General features: G+C 41.5%; 3 protein-coding genes across 3 annotated transcripts in view; 2 read left to right on the top strand and 1 right to left on the bottom strand.

Moving 5' to 3' along the window:
- asap1b (ArfGAP with SH3 domain, ankyrin repeat and PH domain 1b) overlaps positions 1–11,810 on the top strand; it is an 86,250-nt gene extending 74,440 nt beyond the window's left edge. The window contains exons 22-29 of the mRNA XM_085362855.1: positions 1,162–1,390; positions 4,908–4,976; positions 5,500–5,661; positions 7,420–7,498; positions 7,598–7,662; positions 7,750–8,309; positions 9,650–9,772; positions 9,874–11,810. Coding sequence (XP_085218981.1) covers positions 1,162–1,390; positions 4,908–4,976; positions 5,500–5,661; positions 7,420–7,498; positions 7,598–7,662; positions 7,750–8,309; positions 9,650–9,772; positions 9,874–9,948 — 1,362 coding nt within the window. The 3' untranslated portion in view covers positions 9,949–11,810. The remainder of the gene's footprint in view (positions 1–1,161; positions 1,391–4,907; positions 4,977–5,499; positions 5,662–7,419; positions 7,499–7,597; positions 7,663–7,749; positions 8,310–9,649; positions 9,773–9,873) is intronic.
- Positions 11,811–12,864: 1,054 nt separating this feature from the next.
- Positions 12,865–14,780, bottom strand: eef1a1l3 (eukaryotic translation elongation factor 1 alpha 1, like 3). Its single transcript, XM_085362856.1, has 7 exons — positions 14,637–14,780; positions 14,384–14,563; positions 14,014–14,310; positions 13,782–13,932; positions 13,363–13,619; positions 13,057–13,291; positions 12,865–12,971 (listed from the first exon to the last, which is right to left on the bottom strand). The coding sequence occupies exons 1-7, from the start codon at positions 14,778–14,780 to the stop codon at positions 12,865–12,867; spliced, it is 1,371 nt and encodes a 456-aa protein (XP_085218982.1).
- Positions 14,781–17,835: 3,055 nt separating this feature from the next.
- The window catches only part of cyribb (CYFIP related Rac1 interactor Bb), a 41,993-nt gene continuing 36,459 nt past the window's right edge, over positions 17,836–23,369 (top strand). Inside the window, exon 1 of the mRNA XM_085362240.1 lies at positions 17,836–17,920. The gene's annotated coding sequence lies outside the window, so the exon portion shown is untranslated. The remainder of the gene's footprint in view (positions 17,921–23,369) is intronic.

Here is a 23,369-nt window from a genome sequence, read left to right on the forward strand (position 1 = left end):
TTCCACATAAACCTTTCACAATAAAGCTCAAGATCCTGTTGAGACTTTTAAAAATAAACTGAATCACGTGAAAAAGCAGATTATTTACGGATGAGAAGTAAAAAAGAGCCGCCAGGTGCTAAAAAATAAACCTTAGACTCAAACGTTAGAACAGGCTTTTCCCCGCAGCACGCTGTGTAATAAATACCCAAAAAGAAAACGGTGGCTGTTACAACTTATGTCTGAAAATGTATAGTTTCATGCATCGGTTAAAACACTCGACTCCAGCTACATGACGCGCAGCTGGAAACACTTCCCGCAAGTCGAGCTGCCCGAGATTCACATAATTTACAGAAAATGTTACATTTTTGTGATCTATATCGTTATGGGACGATAGAATTCTTATATCGGGATATGAGATTTTGGTCATATCGCACAGCCCTATGCTCTACATAAAAGCTACGTTTGTGTCGGTGGTAAGCTGATATCAGCTCATAGTTCTGGCTGAGCAACATCATCTGTCAGGCTCTGCAAAGGATACCAAATGTTGTAGACTTGAGGCATTATTTTAACACTTCAGTTTGCAAGCCTGCATAGAAAAGTGACTGAAGTAGTTCATAGTGACTAAAAACCTTCTCAAAGCAACAGTTATTTGTCATCTCTGTCTTAAAAGCATTTCAAAATAAAGTGTAAAAGCTCCCTTGAACATCACCAAAAATAATACTAGAGGTTCAGCATTACTGATGGCATGTATATTTTAGTCATCTTAAAGCACAAATGTGTAATTTTTTTGTCGCAGCATCAGTTCTGTAGTATTACAGAGGAATTTTGTGATTGGTAAGTGGTTAGCCAGTGAGTATATTCTGTATAATCCTCCTTTATGACTCTTAGAATTATTTACAGTTGACAAAAAACATATTTTAATAATTATGACCTGAAACTAGCAGGTGAGCTCATAAAATCATCATGGAAATGTTTGGAAACGAGCTGAGGGGCTTTTTACCAAAAATCTAGACGTCTGCTTGTAAACAGAGGAGTCTCCACCTGCTGGCCACTGTAAAGAATGCAGGTTTGGGGCATTTCTGCATTGGGTGAAAGCTGCATCGATCTTTTATCGCGTCTATGCTCAGGTTACAGTGACTGATGTCAGCTTGGTCTCATCTGTCATGTGTCCTTCTGCAGCCCAGTCCCATCAAGAAGGACCGCTCCCCGAGGCCTCAGAGCTTCTGCCACTCCTCCAGCCTCTCACCCCACGACAAGCTCTCCCTGCCGGGCTTCATCAGCCAGAGGGACAAGCAGCAGCGTCTCTCCTACAGCGCCTTTACTAACCAGATGTACAGCGCCTCCACCGACCTCAGCTCCTCCCCGGTGGCCGACGGGCCGCCGCTGCCACCCAGGAACCAGGGCAAAGGTCAGACCTAGCTGCTCCGAGCGGCTTTGAGCCTGCATCGGTTTTCCGACCGCATTCAGTTTTATCAGGCTCTAGCTCGAATAAATTCAGGAGGTCACATTCTGCTAATATCTCCTTTTGCAAATGTCAGCCTGTGATGCAAATGGTCTAAAGGTTGTATGCATGCTCTGCTGTGGCTGATAACTGTGGAGGAAAGATGGCCTGTGGAAATGACTTTATTATGTCTGTTAATGTTTGATTATTTGCAGTCAGGATAAGGTTTGTGGGAATGCTTTGTAAATGACTTTAATGGAAAGTTCCTTCTTTGTGCTGTCAGTCAGTTTCCACACCCTGCAGTGGTATGCAATTTGTCAGCACACAGATCAGAGGGCGGGAAGCGGGTGTCATTAAGATTGCTTACACTGTAAACGTTCAGGAAAACACGGCTGTAGCAGAGGGCAAGGTGGCAAAGGAGGATACACACTTACTTAATCGTTAGCCTGGGCAAAGTATCCACAGAGTGTACTGTGGGCGTGCTGTCTCTGCAATATTGGAATTAAAAATAACACTCCTCCCCCTGTGGACCTGTACTAGCTTTCTCTGAAAACACTGCATAAGCTTAACTCTGCCAGCATCCATCTTAACAGTCATTTAATCCATCGCATAGCATTCAAATCTTATTTTTCCTAAAGCAAAGGGGTGTGAAATTTCACTTGTTTCCAGTTCAAATTAACCTCTTTCTGGTGACCCTTGGCTAAGCCTGCTTTCCACAGTAGCACAACAAGCACCCAGTGTGTAAAAAGGAGAGAAATTATTACATAAAAATGTGAGACGTTGAATCAAAATATGAATTTTTTTTAATACTATGGATACTAAATTTCACACAGAAGTAGATTACAGTATTAATCTACTTCTGTGTTTGCTTCTCCAGCAAAGATGTGTTTGCTTCTCCAGCCAACACATCTTAACAGGAATTATGCAAATTTTCAGGCCCCTGAACTCATTAGTTTCCTTAAAAATGAAATGAATTAAAGGAAAAGGGAGTTTTATCTTCTAGCATCAGTTTTAAAGGGCAATTTAAAAACCCCGTCATCTGGAAAACTACTTGAACTAAGACCTTAATTTTATTTTATTTTTTTTTTTTTTAGATATCTCTACGGTGGCTCAAAAAAAAAAGCTCACGTTAACACAGAGTGATGGATGAATTCCCTAAAATGTTTGGACGTCTGATCTCTGACAGCAGAGATGGAAACTAGAGTTCTCTCTCATTTTCACAATATGACTTTTTGAAGTCCTCAAAAGTCATTCACCCACACAGCTCAGTTAGAGGATGTGATGTAACGCCTCTCTCCCGTACAGCAGCCACAGTCTTTGGCTGTTATACATAACTATGAGCATATCACAGAAGTTCAAGCAGTGCTTGTTATTGGTTTAGTAGCTGGGGATAGTAGCTAATAGCTAATGCAGCTTTATATTAGGTATGTTTGCTCCCTTTGCTTAAGAGTACAGATGAGCGTACTAAGCTATACAAACACAATTTTTCCATTCATATTAATTTTAGCATTTTTTTTCTCACATTTTTATCTTTGGAAAAGCGATGACAAATGCTCGTAGGTACCAAGTATCTTCCTCTCTTCCTCTTCCCCTCTGCGATCTGATATTTCTGTCAGTGTTGTCCCCAAAACATCATAATCAGAACTGACCGGTCGTGCTTTTGTAATGTCAGAGCTTTACGCCTGAGAAAAAATTCCTGCGCACGGGGAAATGTTGTTTTTGAAACCATAATCTTTGCTTAAACCCGGCTGAACTTTGCCCATTATGTCTAACAAGCAGAAGATTAATAATTCCACATTTACTTTTGGTTTCCTGTTGGTCACAAATCCCAGTGTCACGGGTGAAAGCCCACCATAACCTTATCTATAATTAGCCTTTATCGCTTCAGCCACGTTGTAGTGTTTTTATCCTTGATCGTCACAATATGATTGGTCAGTCGGTCCAGTGTTTATGATGCTTAAGGGACAACGCCTGCGGCTGTGTCAGAGACGTCTTCTCATGTGAACTGTGCTTTGATCTTTTTAGTTCCTGTCCTCCTAAATAGAGCTGGGCGATATATCGAGTTTTTAAAACATATCGATATATTTTTATACGAGATATAAGATGTGACAATATCCTTTATATCGATATAGTCTATGTTACGTTATAATTATAGTTGTGGAGCCGCAAGTTTGCCTCTCTTTCGTCCACTTTTGTCTCTACGCAACGTTACTCCGCCTCGCCTTCACTGAAGACAACTCCCCCTCCTACCCCATCGCTTCACGTGCAGGCAGCGACAAGACGGACACGGCAAATCTCCGTTAAAGAGTTACTGCGCATCGCCCCATGCGTGGGGCTGGACGGCGTCAACGTGCTAACGAGCTAACAGCGCTAACCCTAAAATCCTTTCATTCTCTCAAAAGTTGATAGCGCGCCTTATGTATGAATTCTGGTTGTGCTTGGTGGCCGCGAACCGATTTTATGTGGTACACGGCGTTCAGCAATCTGTCAAAAATGTTTGAGTACGACTTTGGTAAGCTACGGAGCTGCACCGCTTGATAGATTGTCGGCGCATTACGGCTACCGAGGAGCTTCGCGGAGTGATACGTACTGTGCATCAACGTAATATTACCGTATTGTGTGTGTATAAGGACCATAAATGGCACCTGTAAGAGACGTGGTTATGAAGCGGATTTCAAACTCCAGGCTATCAGTCACACAGTAAAACTTGGGAACAGAGCAGCTGTGAAATCTGTCTGTCTTTGTTATTACGCTCAGCGTCTTTTAGTTTACATTTTGACTGCACAATTGTGAGCTCTTTGTTTAGCACAAAAACAACCTTGTTTTCTTTTATTTATGGAGCATTATTATTTAATGAATGCTCATAATTTAATTTTGAGTAATTTTTCATGTACATCTGTGCTGTATGTTAATAAAAGTGCCTGTGTGACATCTGGGACACAGCTTTGACTAAGAACTCTTTTTGTTCTTACTTTATGGCTTAAAAAAAATATCGAGATATATATCTTATATCGCCATCCAGCTAAAAAATATCGAGATATGAATTTTGGGTCATATCGCCCAGCCCTACTCCTAAATGTCCCTGAAGAATGAGCATTAATATTTCTCACAGGTTCAGCTACCCGTAAATAACCAAAACGGCACTGGAAACAAGTCATTTTATGCAAAAATAAGATTAAGAGGGAAAACATCATAGATGCATTGAGAATATCACGCTAACCCTTCATTGGCGGCGCTCTCTCTTTCTCCCTCTCTCTCAGTGGGTGCTGAAGAGCTGGCTCCCCGGGGGGCGGCTTCACACCGTTTCTCCTTTTTTTTTTTCTTCTTCTTTTTTTTGCTTTGCTTGCCACTGATAAGATTTCATCTTGTTATTTTACAGCGTGTGGGAGCAGCTCTTTTATAAGACTGACATACTGTAGATTCTCTCCCACACTCCTCATCTCGCTCTGTTTTCTTTCTCTTTTTTGTTTCTCTATTCTTTCAGCTCCACACTTGGCATTCCTTGGCTCTCATTCGCACTACGCCACACTGGCTGGCACTCGACCATACATCAGTGAATATCCTGGTTTTATGTTCTCCCTCCTTACTCGGCTGTGTGCCCCACATACAGTTGTCCCTCAGTTGTTTCTTCCTTTTACAGCTCACTTTTACGGGGTGGTGGCATTTATTTAAGTGAATAACGGCACCACATAGGCAAGCTTTTAATTATTTATTGCCTATGTGATTTTTTTAAATTCTATTTTCCCACCATCCATGGGCTGTAAACTCCTAACCACAGCTGATTCCTCTCTGGCTGAGCTCTCTATTAGCTGCTTTCACCCTACTCTTCTCTGTACTGGTGACCAGTGACTGCTTTGGAGTCCCAGTAGATAAAGGCAGGCGTATTTAAAAAATAAAAGTCCCCGTCCAGACACTCCTGTGTGTATTTATATGTTCAAACAATATTGTTTTACTTGCATTAACTTGTCTCCTCCTCATTATCCTCTCCTTTATCTCCTTTACCTGTCATTTTTTTTATTTGTTTATCTTTTTGGTGGGCTTCATCACCTCATGTGTCTTATGTATCGCTCCTCCAGCTCCTCCCCCATCCGGCCCTCCCTCTTCACTCACACCAGGAGGCAGCTCCACCCTGTCCAAGAAGAGACCGCCGCCCCCCCCTCCTGGACACAAACGCACCCTGTCCGACCCACCCAGCCCACTCTCTCACAGTCCACACAGTAAAGGGGGCGTAACCGGGGGTGAGATGCAAGCACACGTTCTGTAACAGTAGGGCTGGTTTCACTCAGGCGTGTGGTTCCAGTCTGAAGATAGAAGATCACGATTCTCCAGAGAAGTTTTGTTCATTTTTTAAGTTAATTTCACTTAGGAGAGGAAAAACCGAATGTTAACTCTGCGTCCACTTCTAGGTTTTTCCAGAGCGTTTTGAGTTCATACGCTCTTACCCAGAGATTCATAGGTCATGTATCCCACCGGAGGTAGACTCCATTGAATAATTACCACCTTAAAATGTGTTTTTAAAGCTAATAAGTGGACATAGTTTAGATTTTTTTTATTTTAGCTGATTTTTTTTAGTATTTTGACTTTTGTTTATTAAGTTCCACAAACTGTTTCTTCCATTTTTGTCTCTTATGCAGTCTGAAGAGCCATAAACAGTCCCTCTACACATCCTATACATTTCTGTAGAGCTGCATTTGTCGAGTAATTTGTAGTTAATATCTACTGGATGTCCAGTCCAATCCAACTTTATTTAGTAAGCACTTTTAAAAAAACAACATAGTGCTTTCAATTTAAAAGACACCAATAGAATATAAAACACTTGTTTGTTTGTTGTTTTTGTTTTTTAAAGGAAAGTAAAAACCAGTAAAACATGAAAATAACAGAAATAAAATAATTCAAGTAAGTTTTATTTTATAGCTCTAAATCACAACAGCAGTGACGTCAAGGCTCTTTATAGTATAAATATTATAGCAAAGACCCCAACAACTCCATAATCCGATGACCCCCTTTAAGCAAACACTTGGCGATAGTGGGGAGGAAAAACTCCCTTTTAACAGGAAGAAACCTCCAGCAGAAACAGCCTCAGAGAGGCCATCTGCCCCAACAGACTGGGGGAGATGGGAGAACCAAATGTTTTGTCGCTGAAAGCATTAATCCACAAAAACTTAGCATTACAGTGTAGCAACGATGCTTCAACCACTTAGACTATTTAGACTCTATGTCTCCAGCTGTTCGAGTCCACATCAAAGTATAATCGTGTCGTTAGCCTCTGGCGGGAAGTTTTTCAGTTTTCTGGTTTAGCCAGATGTTACCCGGGCCGAGCTGTTGTTTACAGTAGCAGCTAAATTTTAAAAAGCTAACAAAAGACAGATTTTGGTGGAGTTTAATCGATGATTCTGAAATTGTATTCCAGCAAATATGTTCAACCAAAGATCGCTAGATCCTGATTGGCCAACAGCATTTGGACTACAAATTGACTACAAATGGTACCAAAAATCTGTTCCTTTATCTACAGTCTGTATGTTTAAATATATACAGAGAACTTCCATATGGTTGCATTATAAACCATCTAATTCACAACTTTGTGAACATCCTCAAATCACCATTCAGAATAGCTTTAAAGTGCATATTGAGACAAATATGCTTATACAACTGTGGATTTGATTTAAAAAACAATCACATTTTACATGTGGTCATATCTTTAGGGAAATTTTTACTGTTATTGGGGCTACGTTCCCATGTCTCTCACACACGCACACTCTAAACCCAACCACTAATAAAAAGATGGTATTTAGTTGCACAACAACCCCTGTTTCCAAATAACGAGGGGCTCATGGAAAGCTCAGCCAGATGACGCCTTCCTCATTGTTTTTTTTGTTGTTTTTAACCATCACAGCATGTTGATTTATTTCCATATTTATATTAAATTAATCTCTTGGCCAGCGCTCCAATATGGTGTTAAATAATCTCGTATTGCCATCATCGATGTTAATTTTTAGGAAGCGACTCCACCCCTCCTCCGGTGACTAAGATGTCTCCTGTTTCCAACAAGTTTGAAGGCATTCCTCAACAGCAAAGGTATCAGACAGAAACTGTGTGGATGTTGAAGCCTCTTCTTTGTGAAATAGTTTTGTTTTTGTTTTTTTCAAATATAGTTATTTCACTTTTTTTTTCTAGCTCTACTTCAAGCAACACAAAGTCTACACTTGGTCCAAGGGTTCTTCCCAAACTACCTCAGAAAGGTACAGACGTTTGGATATTTTGTGTTTTTAGTGCAAGGAGTTGAATTAAAAAGGTATTAATGAGCCACTATGCGGTTACCTCTCCAGTGGCATTGCGTAAGATTGACACCATACACCATCCGTCTGTGGATAAGCCTAGCCTTCCTCCAGAGGTCTTCCAGAAGTCTCCGCCGCCAGCTGAAACCCTGCAGAAGGTTCCTCTGGTGGAGAGGCCTCAGCCGGGAGACCTTCCCCCAAAACCGCAGGTGTCGGAACTCCCCCCTAAACCTGGAGACCTTCCTCCGAAGCCGCAGCTCTCCGACCTCCCTCCCAAACCTCAGCTGGGTGACCTACCACCTAAACCCCAGCTCAAAGACCTCCCTCCCAAGCCTCATCTTGCAGACATCCCCCCAAAACCTGGGTCAGTCGAGTCTGCTCCCAGGCCGCTCCACGGAGAGCCAACGCCAAGGCCCCAAATACAGCCTCCACCTCCGCCTCAAACTCATCCTCAACCACAACCTCAACCGCACCCACAGCCTCAAGACTCGCCGTCACCTAATCAGCAGGCAAATATAGGGACCCCATTTCAACAGTCTGCTGAAGACACCAACGGGACCCCTGCAGGCACCCAAGAGACACCTGTGCCCCTCCCAAGGAAGATCACAACGGTATGGACTCGCATATTATTTCTAAGGGTTCCTTTTTAAAAAAGAAATAACAGTGTAAACATACACATTTTTACGTCTTTGTATATTTACTCATATATAATATTTCAGCTATCACGTATATAGATGTTAATCATTGCAAAAGTCCCTCCAGCATAGACTTTCTTAATGCAAATAATGTTAACGCAATGCAAAATTTGTTAACATCAACACACTACAAACTCCTGCATTCCTAAATGCCTGCCACTTCACAGTATATCAGGTAAACTTGCCATTGTTTTTGTCACCGTATAATCCAGACTGGACCTTGTGTCTTTTTTTCAGATTGAAAAGTACAAAAGTTACAAACCTACCTTAAGATCCTGGATGTTTTGTCCTCTGTGTCTGAGATAATTTGTAGTTTTAGAGTATAAATGGGTTGAATTCGTTCCCAGTGGAGACTCTCATTGACTCTGCCTCTGAGTGAAGCTGCTTTTATTTAATAAACTCAGTGAAAACACTCCTACAGATCTTTTTATCTGTTGGTAAAACCCCAGAATATACATTTGCTCTGTCACTTCCTCTTGTTTGGTGCGAAACTTGTTGATAAACAGCATATTTGAGGTTAGGCGTGTAGGCGTTTGATACAATGTGCCAGATATGGCATGGACTTAATTTACAACGCCTGCATTTACATATGCAAAGATAACTATTAGAGTTTGCATGAACATGAGATAAAATGTACAGCTGTGGTGTGTTTTCCACTAAATCAGCTGGATTGCTCTATGCCAGTACATGACTATCGGATATAAAAGAAGCACCACTTGACACCTATGCGACATGTCTTTGTAAACTGTTCCTGTCTTCAAAGGTTTGTTCAGATCTCACCAGATGCTCGGGGGACATTTCAGTCTTACAACAAAAACATGGTTACTCTTAAAAAATATCTGTTTTATTGTGTTAAATGTGTCTGGACACATTGTGTTATACTAAATTTAAATACATCTCCGTTATTATTAATAAATGGAGTAAACCCTGCAGGCTAGTTAATTAACACGCCTCACTACTACTCGTCATATTCCAGAGACGCCATCCCAATATGTGGAGAGCGGTCACCTTGGGTCAGCGCTGTCCCCGACACCATTAAAGTTAAAGTAAATTTAAATATAGCATCCCAGATACGAACTTCGCAGACAGACTTTTTATTTCATCATCACTCCCCATTTTTTCGGTGTAACATATTTGTGGGGAGTGATGATGTCGAAGCCTAGATGGCAAACTCTAAATGCGTAATGGTGCTGTTATGAATCGCACAAAGCCAGAGTGGTCGGACTGAACTGGTTTTGCTGTTTGTTTCTGTCCAGGGGAAGAACAAAGCCCGGCGGGTGAAGACGATCTACGACTGCCAGGCTGACAATGATGACGAACTGACATTTGTTGAAGGAGAGGTGATTATAGTAACAGGGGAAGAGGACCAGGAGTGGTGGGTGAGTGTGGCCTAAGCGTATCTTGTACCTTTTGAACATCTCGCAGTTTAAACTAATAGAAAAAAACAAAATCACACAATATTCCTTTGCTTTGCCTCCAGATCGGGCACATTGAAGGAGATCCGGAAAGAAAAGGAGTATTCCCCATGTCTTTTGTGCACATCCTGAGTGACTGACAGCCAGAAAGACTTGCACTACACCTCTGTCCCTAAATTGGGAGGTCCTGTAAATAGCTCTCATAACACCTCTTGTCACAAGACAAGTGTCCTAAAGAAGAAAAAAAACAACAACACACCAAGAAGAAACCCCACGAAGGCTCATCTAGCCATGGATGCCTCATCCATGCTGTACAAAGAATGTGTGTATTCTTCCTCTACCAGTATTATCTTAACCCTATAGCACGGCTGTGACGAAGCCACTCTCAAAACCCTAGCACTTACCTTAAAGTCTATGTTTATGCTGTTACTGTGTATATATGTATGTAAATATATATATTTGTGTGTGAGTGTACATACATGTTTTATTGTACAAAACATGTACCATTGCTCTCTGCCTGTCAGATTAAGCATCAGGGTGGTAGAGTTTGAATTTTATCTGTATTGATTTTACCGGCCCTCAAATAACTATCTGCTCATATTTCTGGGAAAAGGACAAATATGAAATGGAATGTGAAATAGGTCATGTCATTGTTTGTCTTGCATCCCTGTTCACCACCACAATTGACTGAAGAGGCAGGAAGTCTCCCACTGACTCTTCCTGAGATGGAAGAAAGAGAAAAAAAAAAGTCATTTAATGTACTCTTTGTTCTTGCTTGCTTTGTGTGTACTCGTATTATGGTTGTTTTACAGTTTACCTGCTGCTACTGTGTGGTGGAATATCAACGCCTGTGGTTCACTGTAGGTCACTAATTTACTCCTTGTTACACTGTTCACTGTATGTATGCTCTGTGTGTGAACTCAACGCCATCTCCACAGTCCTTTGACCTTTTTTCTGTGCATGGTGTAACAATGACTGGAAATGAGTGGAGTGCTGCGTTCGACGACGCTCACCTCAGGGTTTGAAGAGCCACTATTAATATAAAGCAGGACTGCGCAAAATGTATCCTGTTGTTAAAAGCCACTATTAATGACAAGTACGGGAAACTCCAGAGGACATCTTAGCAATAACTTGATTTTTCTGACAGGCTAGAAGTCTCACAACAACCTGTGTTCACAGTTCAGTGTCTTGTAAAACCTCATGAGCTTGAATTTTTTTCTTTTTAGTTTGAGTCATGTGATATCATTCTGTTACTGGATTCAGTCGTAGGCAGTATAAAAGACGGACGGAGATGGCCGCCGGTTTTGGACTGTATTTTTCAAGCTTCGGCGCTGTTTTAGTCAGTGCCATGTTGGCTTCTCAAAGCCAGAAGTTACCTTATATGGCACACTGCGTTCATAAACAGTATGGGTGTGCTGAGTAACACACTAACGATAATAATACTAGAATTTAACTCGGCAAAATGGAAGGAGAAGCTTCTTGGATGGTCTCTACCACACAGCAAACTGATATTGAGATCTATTAAAAATGCTCTGAAAGGCACCAACGGCACAAAGTGGACGAGGCCTAGCAGACAATTGGGATGCCTTTCAATCTATGTGGTCACACCCCTTACTTATATACCTAGATGGATGAGTTTTTAAAAAAAAGTTATGAAGGGGGGGAAAGAAACTACCCCCGAGACCAAAAATGTTTTTGTTTTTCTACCAGGCTGTAAACATGCTTCTTAATGCTGTCAAGTTATTTTAACATGGGAGTCTACTCCCTTCTGGAGCCAGCCTCAAGTGGCCACCAGAGGAACTGCAGTTTCCCTGCTGGCTTAGTTTCAGCTCCAGCAGTTGCCCCTTGGATTTAGTACATTTCCAGGTTTACCTGTGAACCAGAGATGTCTTTTTAGACGAGGTGGACTTTAGAGAGCCGATGTATTTTCACCTGGTCCACACCAACCTGCAGTTCTTCCCATGTTAAGGAACAAACCCATCAACCCATTGTATCATTAAAAGTGCTGTATTTAAACCTTAAGCCTGGTCTTTTATTTGGTCGCCATGTAGTTTTGAGGTCTTTACGGCTTTAAGCCAAGCATTTATTTTTAAAGTTGCTGTTGATGTTAAGCTGGAGAAATTTGGGATTTCTCTGGAATTTTAGTTTTGGGGTTACTCAGATAAAAATTGGCAACTTGTGTAAACGCCATCTATCGTTTCTATATTAAACTTTCACTGCTAATGTTAAATGTACATAAATATGCTGTTGCTTAGAAGCTGGCGTTTTACTAGCTTAGCATTGAACTGATTTGAGTTCTCAAAGTGTATTTCAGCATGCAGTATAAAGCACAATTGCAATACAGTGGTGTATATTCGATTCAGGCTTAAACTACTTACGAGGTTTTCTGTTCAAAATGCACACCAAACCAAAAACATTTCAAGTAGCCTTAAATCTAGAGTAGAGGCTCAAGTTGTAGGGAGAGAAACTGAAAACTTTACACCCCCATTTAGCACATTGAAGTTTCACACTAGCATTCTTTTGCCAAAGCAAGGCACAAACTACCAGTACAGGACGCTAAAGTGACTCCATGTGCCACTCAAAACATTAAAAGTTTACATTTCAGATGCCGGCTGTTGTAAACGAACTTGAAAATCCAGACCATACTCATTAGAACCAATAAACTCTGCATTTGGTGCTTTACAATTTAAAGCATGACTTTATTACAAACTGGAGATGTTGTGCACCATGAGATGCTGAGGAGTCTTATTCAGCTTTAATATTTAAGGCTATCCCTGAGGAGAGTTTAGTTTAAGTTCTTTCAGATGTACATTAAGATGCAGTTGACGGTTCAACAGTAAAGACACTTAAACCAGTTCTTCTCCACACCATTTTATTTTGAGACATTCAATTTTAAACCAAAAAACCAACCAAACTCTACTTCTGGGTTTATCAACACAGGAATACTATACACTTTAAAGACAACATAAGCTTTTTGTGTCACAACACAAATACATTTCATCAAATAAAACTCTTCCCATGAAGCAGCATTACCAGACCTCTGGTAAACCAAAAACTTATTTACAAACTTGAGTTTTGTGAAGTTTTGAGCCGTGGTTCTTTTCCACTGACTTGATGACTCCTACAGCGACCGTCTGCTTCAGGTCTCTCGCCGCGAAGCGACCTGTGAAGAAGAGCCAGTCAAACGAGGGCACAACCAGGAGGATTCATACACGCAGAGTTGTGTGCATGAAGAGATCTGTGCTTACCTAAAGGAGGGTATGTGAAGAAGCTCTCCACACACATGGGCTTGATGGGGACCAGTTTGACTGTGGCTGCATCTCCAGACATGAGGATCTGCGGGTGGTCCTCCAGCTTCTTGCCAGTGCGGCGGTCGAGCTTCTCCTTCAGCTCAGCGAAACGGCAGGTGACGTGGGCTGTGTGGCAGTCCAGAACTGGGGAGTAGCCTGCTTTGATCTTCCCTGGATGGTTCAGGATTATCACCTAAGACAAAAGCAAGGTTTAGTGGAAACAAACCAAAAAAGTGAGGCAATTTCTTCCTGCAGTGAACCAACCTGAGCGTCAAAGCTTTTAACATCTGAAGGAGGATCCTGCTGAGCGTTCCCAGCCACGTCCCCACGCCGCAGGTTCTTCACGGACACGTTCTTGATGTTAAAGCCAACATTGTGGCCGGGCAGAGCCGTCTCCAGCCCCTGGTGGTGCATCTCAATAGACTTGACCTCTGCAGTGAGCTTGGCAGGGGAGAACGTCAGCATCATGCCAGGCTTCAGGACACCAGTTTCAATTTTACCCACTGGCACCGTCCCAACTCCTGGAGGAGTAAGAAACACTTCAATTTCAGCATGTTTACAGACATTTTCTACTCCAAAAACAATACTGTACTTCCTCTACTGCATTTTTCATAAATGAAGCTGTAATTGAGCTCAGACCAAGAAATCGAGAAAATGGGATCAAAAGCAGCGATTGACATCACCTCCAATTTTGTAGACATCCTGCAGAGGTAATCGTAGTGGCTTGTTGACTGTGCGCACAGGTGGCTGAATAGAGTCCAGGACTTCAAGCAGCGTCTTCCCACTTTTATTCCCTTCCCTTCGTCTCACCTTCCAGCCTTGAAACCACGGCATCTGTGCAGACGTCACTTTTACAGCATTGCAAGCCAACTTCTGGGGTTTAAAGGGGGAAAAAAAGCCTGAAAACATCATTACCCTTTGAGATGCGGTGATCATGTTCTCCCCAGTCCAGCCTGAAACTGGAACGAAGGGCACAGCCGTGGTGTCGTAGCCAATCTTCCTGAGGAAGCCGCTCACCCCTCGCATCACTTCCTCGAAGCGGCTCTGGCTGTAAGGTGGCTCGGTCAGGTCCATCTTGTTCACACAGACTATGATTTGCTTCACACCTAGAGTATAAGCCAGCAAGGCATGTTCTCTGGTCTGACCACTCCGAGACACGCCGGCCTCATACTCTCCTTTGGCTGCAGAGACCACCAGGAGGGCAACGTCAGCCTGAAATGATATGAGCTTTAGGAAAAGGCAGCATTCATAGCAACAGATATTCAAGCACGCGTGTACTTCCTACCTGTGACGTCCCAGTTATCATGTTTTTGATGAAGTCACGGTGGCCTGGAGCATCAATTACAGTCATGATGTATTTCTGGGTGTTGAACTTCAGCAGCGTGATGTCGATGGTGATTCCTCGCTCCCGCTCAGCTTTCAGCTTGTCCAGCACCCAGGCAAATTTAAAGGAGCTCTTCCCCATCTGGAAGTCAAGCAGAATGAGTTTAACACTTGAAAAGTTGGAAGTTTTGCAGAAATTGTTTGTTTTTACTCACTTCATTCGCAGCCTTCTCAAATTTCTCCAGCCTCCTTTGATCAATTCCTCCACACTTGTAGACCAGGTGTCCGGTGGTGGTGGATTTCCCACTGTCAACGTGGCCGATAATCACCACGTTAACATGAGTCTTCTCTTTTCCCATGGTTGGAGATGGCGTTGCAAAACGTAATCAAGAGCGCTGCAGAGCTTCAGAAACTGTTGTTTTCTAGCAAATGGATCTGGCCATCCTCTTTGGAGAGCCTTTATAGCCCCCAGAGGATGCATAACTGAAGACAGGTGTGCTGCTTAATCAAGCTTAATTGGGATCAGTCACACTTTGATGACAAATAAATGCTGCTTAAAGGCAAAGTGGCTTTAAAGCTTGAAGTTTAAAGAATATATTGATCTGCTTTGTGACTGTAATCTGTATTTTTGTTTAAAGTCCCAATGTTTCAGCGCAATCTTTTGATCAGTGTGCAGAAACAGACCGTTACACTCGCTTCTCTCTTAGGGCCTCATCATGGATCCTCTGATGAGCTCAAATTACAGCCAGGTGAGTCTTTCTCTGGAGCTGGAGCGCGCTCAACACTTGTCTCACTTACTGATTGCTGAAGAGTGAACTGAACAGATAACGGGCACGTTTAGTATCTGTGTCAAAAATATAATGACAAAACAGATCAAATCCATCATACTGAGAGTCTGCTGGTTTGAAGTGTAGTGGGAAAAGCACAGCTGATGTTTTGAATGTATTGAGCTTAATCACAATGAGGGATAATGCTGATCCAACCATTCATAGGCCATGTTTGTAGCTGTTTTAATAACTATAAATCATTAAACATTTTAGCAGGAGGCTCACTTAATTTCAAATCAAACTAATGTTTTGTTGCTCAGTGAAATCTGCTCCAGTGTTTGAACGTGAATATCTTAAAAACTACTAGAAATAAAAACATGAACTTTTCACTGGACTTTATTATCATCCAAATGAATCAGCATCTGTAATTTGGGACAAATACATTAAGATTTATCTGAGTATTGGTTAGTTAAAATATGAAAAAGAAGTTCCAGCACTCCAGCAAAGTCCCATATTTGAACACACACTAATAAAACCTTCAAATTACAAAAGATAATTAGTGACAATTTCTAAATGATATATAGATGAATTTCACAACACTACAAAATAAAGCACGTGGAAGCCTTTTTAATAAGAATTTCTTAGTCAGAAAAATTCAACTTTCATTCTGGGTTGAGCAAATATGACAATTTGTACCACAGAAACAAAAATATCAGCAGAAAGTCAATTTACAGATGGTACTCTAATTATAAATCAGAAAATATTTTTGTTAATATGTGCATTTTGTTTTAATTTTCAAGACCCGAGTTCATCATCAATCAACCAGATTCAGTTTCCATAAAAAACATTTTATGGTCCAAAGTTTGAGGGTACAGAATTGAACGATTTCAGTTCATTTTAACTTCACATACTAAATACCTTTCAGATATCTATTTTTGCATAAAGGCGTGTCAACCCACTTTCAGGCCATTTTCCTTCCACAATGAGAAAAAAAAAATGCCTGAAAGTGGGTCAACGGACCATTTAAATGTCAACACAACCCAGTGAGAATTCAGCAGGTGAATGATGACAGAGAATAAAAATCAAAATAATATATATTACTGTGATTATGGAAAAAACTATACCAATAGTATATACCAAATTACTGCAGCTGTACTGCAGCTCTTGTGGGGTGTTACTGGTCTGCAGTGGTTAGTATCGATCAAAAGCGGTCCAAGGAAGGAACAGTGGTGAACCAACAACAGGTTTATGGGCAACCACTTCACTCCCCACATGGATCAGAGAGCCTTCTCTGATCCATGTGGGGAGTGAAGTGGTTCAATCCAACAGATGACCTACTGCAGACCAGTCGGGTCTTTCACCAGGATAACGCACAAAGCAAAGAAATGGTTCAGGAATGGTTTGAGATTTTGACTTTCCCCATATCTCAATCCAATCAAGCATTTGTGGGATGCTTACAAGACAATTTACAAGACGTAAAGGATCTGTTGCTAAGATCTTGGCACCAGATACCACAGCACACCTTAAAGGGTCTAGTGGAGTTCACGCCTTGATGGGTCAGGGCTGTTTTTTTGTGGTCGTACTGTTACGCCTGATCTGTGTATGTATAGCCTTTTAAAAGATTTGCATCTTCAGTGGGTGGAGATGAGTTATCAGAGTGGTTTAGGAGAGAAGGATAGCAGACCTCCTGTGCTGTATGGTTTGGAGAGGGTGGCAGAAGGAAGAACTGAAGATGATTTTCACTTAGCATCTTCAGGACTGTCCTGTGTTGGTAATAATACTAATAAACGGGACCATAAGAGAGAAGAAGACACCCTACAATGAGTTAAAACATTAACTTGTTTATTCCTACTTAAAACAGATTATTATAGATTTGAAAATCTTATTTGGTTTTCATATGTACCCATTTTCAGTGATATAAACTTTTTTAAAGTAACCTATATTTGGCAACAGCATAATAAAACTGGAAAATCTGTTTTTGGTGTGCCACCCCAATATTCTTAGTGGCCAGCATATGGCCACCCCTATAAAACAAAATCTGGACGCGCCCCTGTCAGAGGGACAGCTCAGGCTGAGCTTGGAGACAAAGTTAGAGAGACGTGCAGAGGAGGGACGGTGGATATACCGGGAAAAGGATGTTGAAGACGAAACTGCCAGACAGAAGGAAAAGACCACAGACAATATTCACCATATTTTGTGAATTAAAGTAGTCAGCGTCATTATTAGCACGAATAATTTCAATGACATGCATGGAAATCGAGGATTAAAACTCGCTGATAGATTCTGGGGCGAAATAACAGAACAGCGTCACCTAGAGGCGCTATGCTAGTTTATTGCCCAAGGGCACGTCGGTAGAAAGGCTTCAGCTTTGATGTCCGATTGAAGAACTAAGTGCAAACACTGTCTACTGTCTAATAAGACCTAACTTACGCGGCGGTGGGTTCCATTAAATCTATTTTAGTAGTGATAAGTGGAGGTGACCGTTGACACAGCATCGCGCGTGTCCGCTGACCGGGCGCATCTATTTTCAGTTCTGGAGGGGGAGGAAGGTGTGCAACTCACCCCCATCCGCGCTCAGAGGTGGGACAAACCGAACTCCCCTATCGTTTGACGCTGGATAGCTAACCCGGAAACAGCGGCAGCAAATCGCTGTTCCCTTTCTTTGAGCCCGTACCGCTGCTTGTAGCGTGGTGTCCAGCCGACGGTTGCCGTGTTTCTCCGCGAGCATCAAGGTAAAACACAAAGAAAATACTACTTTATTCGCACTCTTTCTTTCCTTTCTGTTAGTCACCTTCGCTGTCCGCCGTATGCCATTCATTGAAGCTTGCTCTGAGTGTTAGACTTTGCTCCTCGAAGGCAAAACTGTTGAATTAAAAAAAAAAAATCAGGTAAAATCAAACCTAGGTAGGGTTAAGTTGGCGTTAAAGTAAAAGGAGGGGTAAATGCGAGCATGACGGTGTTACATCCTCGGTGTACCGTTAACTTCCCCTTTCAGAACAACGGACTGGTTCTCAGACAGGAGGCATTAGGCTCCGATGCTTAGCAGGATTTCCCTTAATTTATCCACAGACGCTGAGCGATACATGCCTGACCCACAGCACTTCACCGATGACCAGGCTATCAGCTGTGTTTGGCGTGTGTGCACAGTTTTAAACGGACCGTATGGCTGTGGATTAGGACTGCGCGCTTGCAGGCAGCAAATGAAGCTTCATTAAAGGAAATGCACACACAGTGACAGATGGGGCAGCAGGTTCAGGGCTGGGTTTGTCTTCGGTCATATTTTTATTTTAAAAGCTGTGGCTTGATTTCAAAGCGCTGGGAGTTCATATAAAGTGTCAGCAGTAGCAGCCGCAGAGTATACACATACCTGCAAAAGTCCGAAATTAGACCTGCTGTTGGTTAATTGAAGTCACCGCATGCTTTATATGCTCTTTATAGAGGTTTCTTACATGAATAGTTACTACAGTTGCCAAGTAATATCAAGTACCTGAAAATGAGGACCCTTTTTTTGCAGTCCAGCACTGGGATTTCTGTAGACTGCATGCTTAATCTTTGCATCAGTGTTTCAGTATAACCACAGTATATAATTTCCTGTCTGCCCAGAAGTGGAAATGAAACATCCAGACGATTTGTTGACAGTGTTTGGAAAGTGCAATGTCCTACTTCAGATTCGTCTCAAAGGTCTCAGGCTCGCTCCTGCTGCAATTTAGGAACCCCTGAGTGTAGTCAGACATGCACAAAGTTACTCCACCATCTTTAAAGATGGCTCAAGTCACTTCAGTGCGTCACCCGGATATTGCAGACTCATACTTTATTTCACAATTGCTTAGTATCACTTTCCCCTCCATGTGTGGCTCTAAAAGGGAGTGGAGATGGGAGTGTTAGGGCTTTCTCAATAAGGCTTTTTCCAGTGTGTATTAAAAATTTAGGCCTTCAATGTGATTTATTTATTTATTTATTTTAAATGACAAAGGAAGGAGTAACCTGCACAGACTTCTGTATAGTAACGTTTTTCTACAGGCACATTTTGAGACAGAAAAAGCCCTTCAGCCCATTTAGCTGAGAAGTAAAATATTTGCATCCATTTTTCAATGCCGCCGCATATAGAAAAGGCACTGATAAATGTACAATTTCCTTTCCGCTCAAAGTCTACCGAAAGTGGAAGTGAAACGTGTGCAGACGGATGGATTTGTTGATTAGTGCATTTTAAATTTATCTCAAAGGTCTCACTCCTGCTGCACATTAGAAACCTCCAAGTTTAGTTAGACATGTAAAACGTTGCTCCACTATCTTTTCAGATGGCACCAGTCATGCATACCAACCGGATATTGCAGACTCATACTTCAATTCACAGATGTTTACTGTGACTTTTCCCCTTGTGTCAAAAGCACCTCAGATGTGGCTTAAAAACAAGTATATGAGGTCGAGAAGGGATGGAAACTGAATCAAGTATCGCCTCTTTTTATGTTTTAGACCTCTAAAGATTGACTGGAGGACGCAACAGTACCCAAGTGTTGCCACAGTCAGTTGTGAGATGTTAGACGAGGTGAAACTTGTTGCGCCCTGTCTCCTTCCCTTGCTGCTCTTGTGTGAACAGCTGGGATCATCGCCAGTTCCTCCTTATTTTTATTTATTTATTTATTGTCTTGATCTTTCTGCTGTCACAAAAAGTGTAAAAGCGGGGAGAAAAGACTGCTTGCGATAACAAAGTGAAATGTTGTGTGGAGGAAGTTGTTTATGTGAGCTTTTTAATTTTTTTTTAAATGCTCACAGTCTTGAATGAGAAAATATGGTTGACTTGGCCGCGTGTTTTCCCTCATAAATCCTGCAGGTACGGGCATGCAGGTGCGCTTAGGCATGACCTTTTCTTAGAAATCAAATGTGGGCTGGATACTGTGACGTGTCAGCAGCAAATCGAACAAATGTTAGGAGCCCTGGGGGTGACTTTCGCGGGTTTAATCTTGTGTTAATGGAACAATAGGCATTTGGAAAATAATGTAGTTTTGTAGTCAACAGCAGCAGATAGCCTTAGAATATAATAAGACAAAGATAAACAAAGCCTGCATAAAAGAAGTGCACGTTTCTCCCGTGAGGAGAGATTTTCCACGTTTTCTCCGGCAAATGTTGTTCGGATAGTTGTACACGGTACAGCTGGTAGAGAGAATGTAATGGTGGTCAGTTTTAATTATTTATAATGTTTCCAGGAGTCTTCCCGAGCTTTTCAGTCATCACACAGACCGACCTGCACTCAAAGCCAGGGCAATATTATATATTTTATATTTACTGTTCTGATAGCTTTACATTTCCCCACATTGTAGAGCTCACAGGACCCACTCCCTCAAACACACCTGTTGGCTTCAGCTTGGGTTACTGCAGTTATTCTCAGTATGCTGACACTCGGTCTGTATTATATAGAGTGTCTCTGATGGTGAGTGGATCGTCTCACGCTGAACACACTGAACATCTCCTCATCTTTGAGTCATTGTTGTAACACGTCCAGCTCATGTACCATTGTGTGGTTTTTGCAGCAGTGTTGTGACATTACAGGCAGCCCAACACATGTTTATTTACTACACAGTGACAGCTTGGTCCGAGCATTTTTCATGTTTGCTGTGGCCACGTAGCCAAGCGGCGCAAGATTATTTTCTGGTTTGGTAACGTAATTTAAGCTTAAAGGAGGCAATAACCCAAGCACTTGTGCAACACCACACAACCCAACGCAGTCCCCTCAAATAACCGCCAAAAACAGTCCCCACAGAAAAGATTCACGAGTATTTGCCTGTTTGCCGTGCTGTTCGTCTTATTGTGTCCAGCACTCGTTTTTAAAATAGCGCAGCGAGCACGGTTGGCAGAAAAGCGTTGTATTGATCATTTCTCTGGCATTAAGCTGTTTGTGCAGTTTTTGGGATTAACTACCTCGAACTCATCTGGCATGTTCAGCATTCAGCTCTAACACCATTATCATGACATGGCCTTAATCCAGAGGAGCCACAGACTTCAGCATTTCAATTTTAAGATTGTTTTTTCCCCCCCCCCCCCACATATGTGTTTAAAGACACTTAAATTATAAATCCAACATTCTTACACCATGCACTTTGTTTAAAAGTTGCTCGGATCACTGCGTATGTTGGTAACCTGCCTAACATACAATATTATCGCAGTTTTTGACATCTTAAAAAAAGCTGAGTATTGCAGTAATATGTGTTGTAATTTATCAAATTTTTGCAAATGCAAATTCTCCTCAAATTTAAACTTTGTCAGTATTTTTAGTCCAATAAGCTAAAGTTATTTGCTTGAGTTATTTTTTTGCTACAAAATAAGACTGTCAAGCACACCAACACAGTGTTACTGTTGCCTTAATACGAGTCAGTTTGCAATTGGATAGGCTTAGTTAGCAATTACATGCAATGTGTTTCTAATAATAAATCATAAATCATCAAATATCATGTATCTGTTGCTGTCTTCATGGACAGAAGTTCACATGTAAATATTAAATTTGCACTCAGTAAACTTCCTGTTCTTCAGGAACCTAACCAGAACGCAACCAGCTGGCAACTGGTTTAGTCGAGTTGTGCTTGTTCGCAAAGACTCATAACATGTTGGCAATCCGTCTGCATTTATAAATTAGAACGCATGTATTCGCAAACCTTCTATAATCGCTCAGAGCGACTGCAGTCGGTCCAAGTCAGACTGTGACTGTTTGCAGAAAGGTTGCCGCCCAGGTGACCTGTGCAGCCACCTTGCGATAAAAGTGGTTGTCAGTGCGCAGCACCCTCAAGCTCTGGGCGAGCATTTAGTTACCACAGTCTTTCAGAATGTGAAAAGATTCAGTAGAAACACCAATCAGAGGCAAGGTTGCTGTCCTATTTTTATTTGTGTGACTGAGCTGTTAGCTTGCTCTGAATTAGGAGGTAGCTTTGTTGAGTTGAGTGTGTCCAGTGTTGGATGGTTTTCCGGTTGCGCTGACTTAATGTACGTTTGCTTGGCTAACATGATCTCAGGATGGCGGTGCATGAGATGGGCCCTTTTTCTTCATCTTATTCCCAGGGTATTTTCATTTATTTAATAAAATATCAATATTTTGTGTCCCTTTATCAATACAATATCGCCACGCACTGTATTGGCCCCATTACACTCAGTGTTTTCCTCCATGCAGCTAGAAAAACCTGACACCCTCTAAAGAGTTTTTGCTCTTTCACTGAGGGAAAATAGTCAGGACTGCCATTAACAATATATTTTTGAATATGCATTTACTTACATTTACTCAAGCTTACAATACATCTTTGTTTATCAAATGTTCAAAGGAATATCAGAAAAAGACATCAACGTCTTTTAACTGCAGTAACTAGCACCTTTTGCATTAATTACATGTGGGGCCAATTGTGGTTGTGTGCACAGGCACCTCCTCACGCAGGCCACATGGAGCCAGGAAAAACCCAGACTGTTATGACTAAAATGGGTGAAACCTTGTGGTCCTTCATGCTTCTGCATCAAATTTGGTAGAGAATTCTGACTTAGCTGACTGGTATTCATTCTCTAAAAAGTGTAAAGGTTTTTCCAAATCTCACACCGTTCTGATTATTCTTTTTATATATATATATATATATATATATATATATATATATATATGTATATATGTATTTTGTTTGTTTGTTTTTTTACAATAACATAGGTTTAAAGGATTTTTTTTCAATTTGGGAATTAACAAAGAAAGGACTTTTGTGATAGCGGTTGTCTAATATACCCTCTGATCACACGTGATTGTATTCCTCCCTTTGCATGCCGGCTCATGTCCTTAGATTTGAACTGTCGACTTATTTTGAGTCATTTAGTAGTAAATCCTAACTGTAATGCCCCCTCATTCAGAGCAAGATCTAAATCTATTTTTCTTGCAGTTGTTTGGAACTTTATCTCTACTGTTTTGTGGTCTGTTCTTTTGAAACCTCTTTGTTTCTTATGCACTTCCTGCTGCTGTGTTGGCCAAGACGACCTCGGCGAGGGACTTCTCCTGCCTAAATAAACTATTACAAATGATGTTAAAGGGCACTGCATGCTCCCTGCTGTTCAGTCTGCAAACGGATATATTTAATAGTTTACTGATTAACACACGCTGACTGTATTTCGCATTAAATGAGCACAGAAAGGTGGTCTGAGGCTGCGGTGGTCCTCACTCTGGTTTGT

The sequence above is a fragment of the Diplotaxodon limnothrissa genome, linkage group LG9, assembly GCF_057381915.1.
Source record: "Diplotaxodon limnothrissa isolate DT_005_m linkage group LG9, D_limnothrissa_male_GT1.1, whole genome shotgun sequence".
NCBI classification, from domain to species: domain Eukaryota; kingdom Metazoa; phylum Chordata; class Actinopteri; order Cichliformes; family Cichlidae; genus Diplotaxodon; species Diplotaxodon limnothrissa.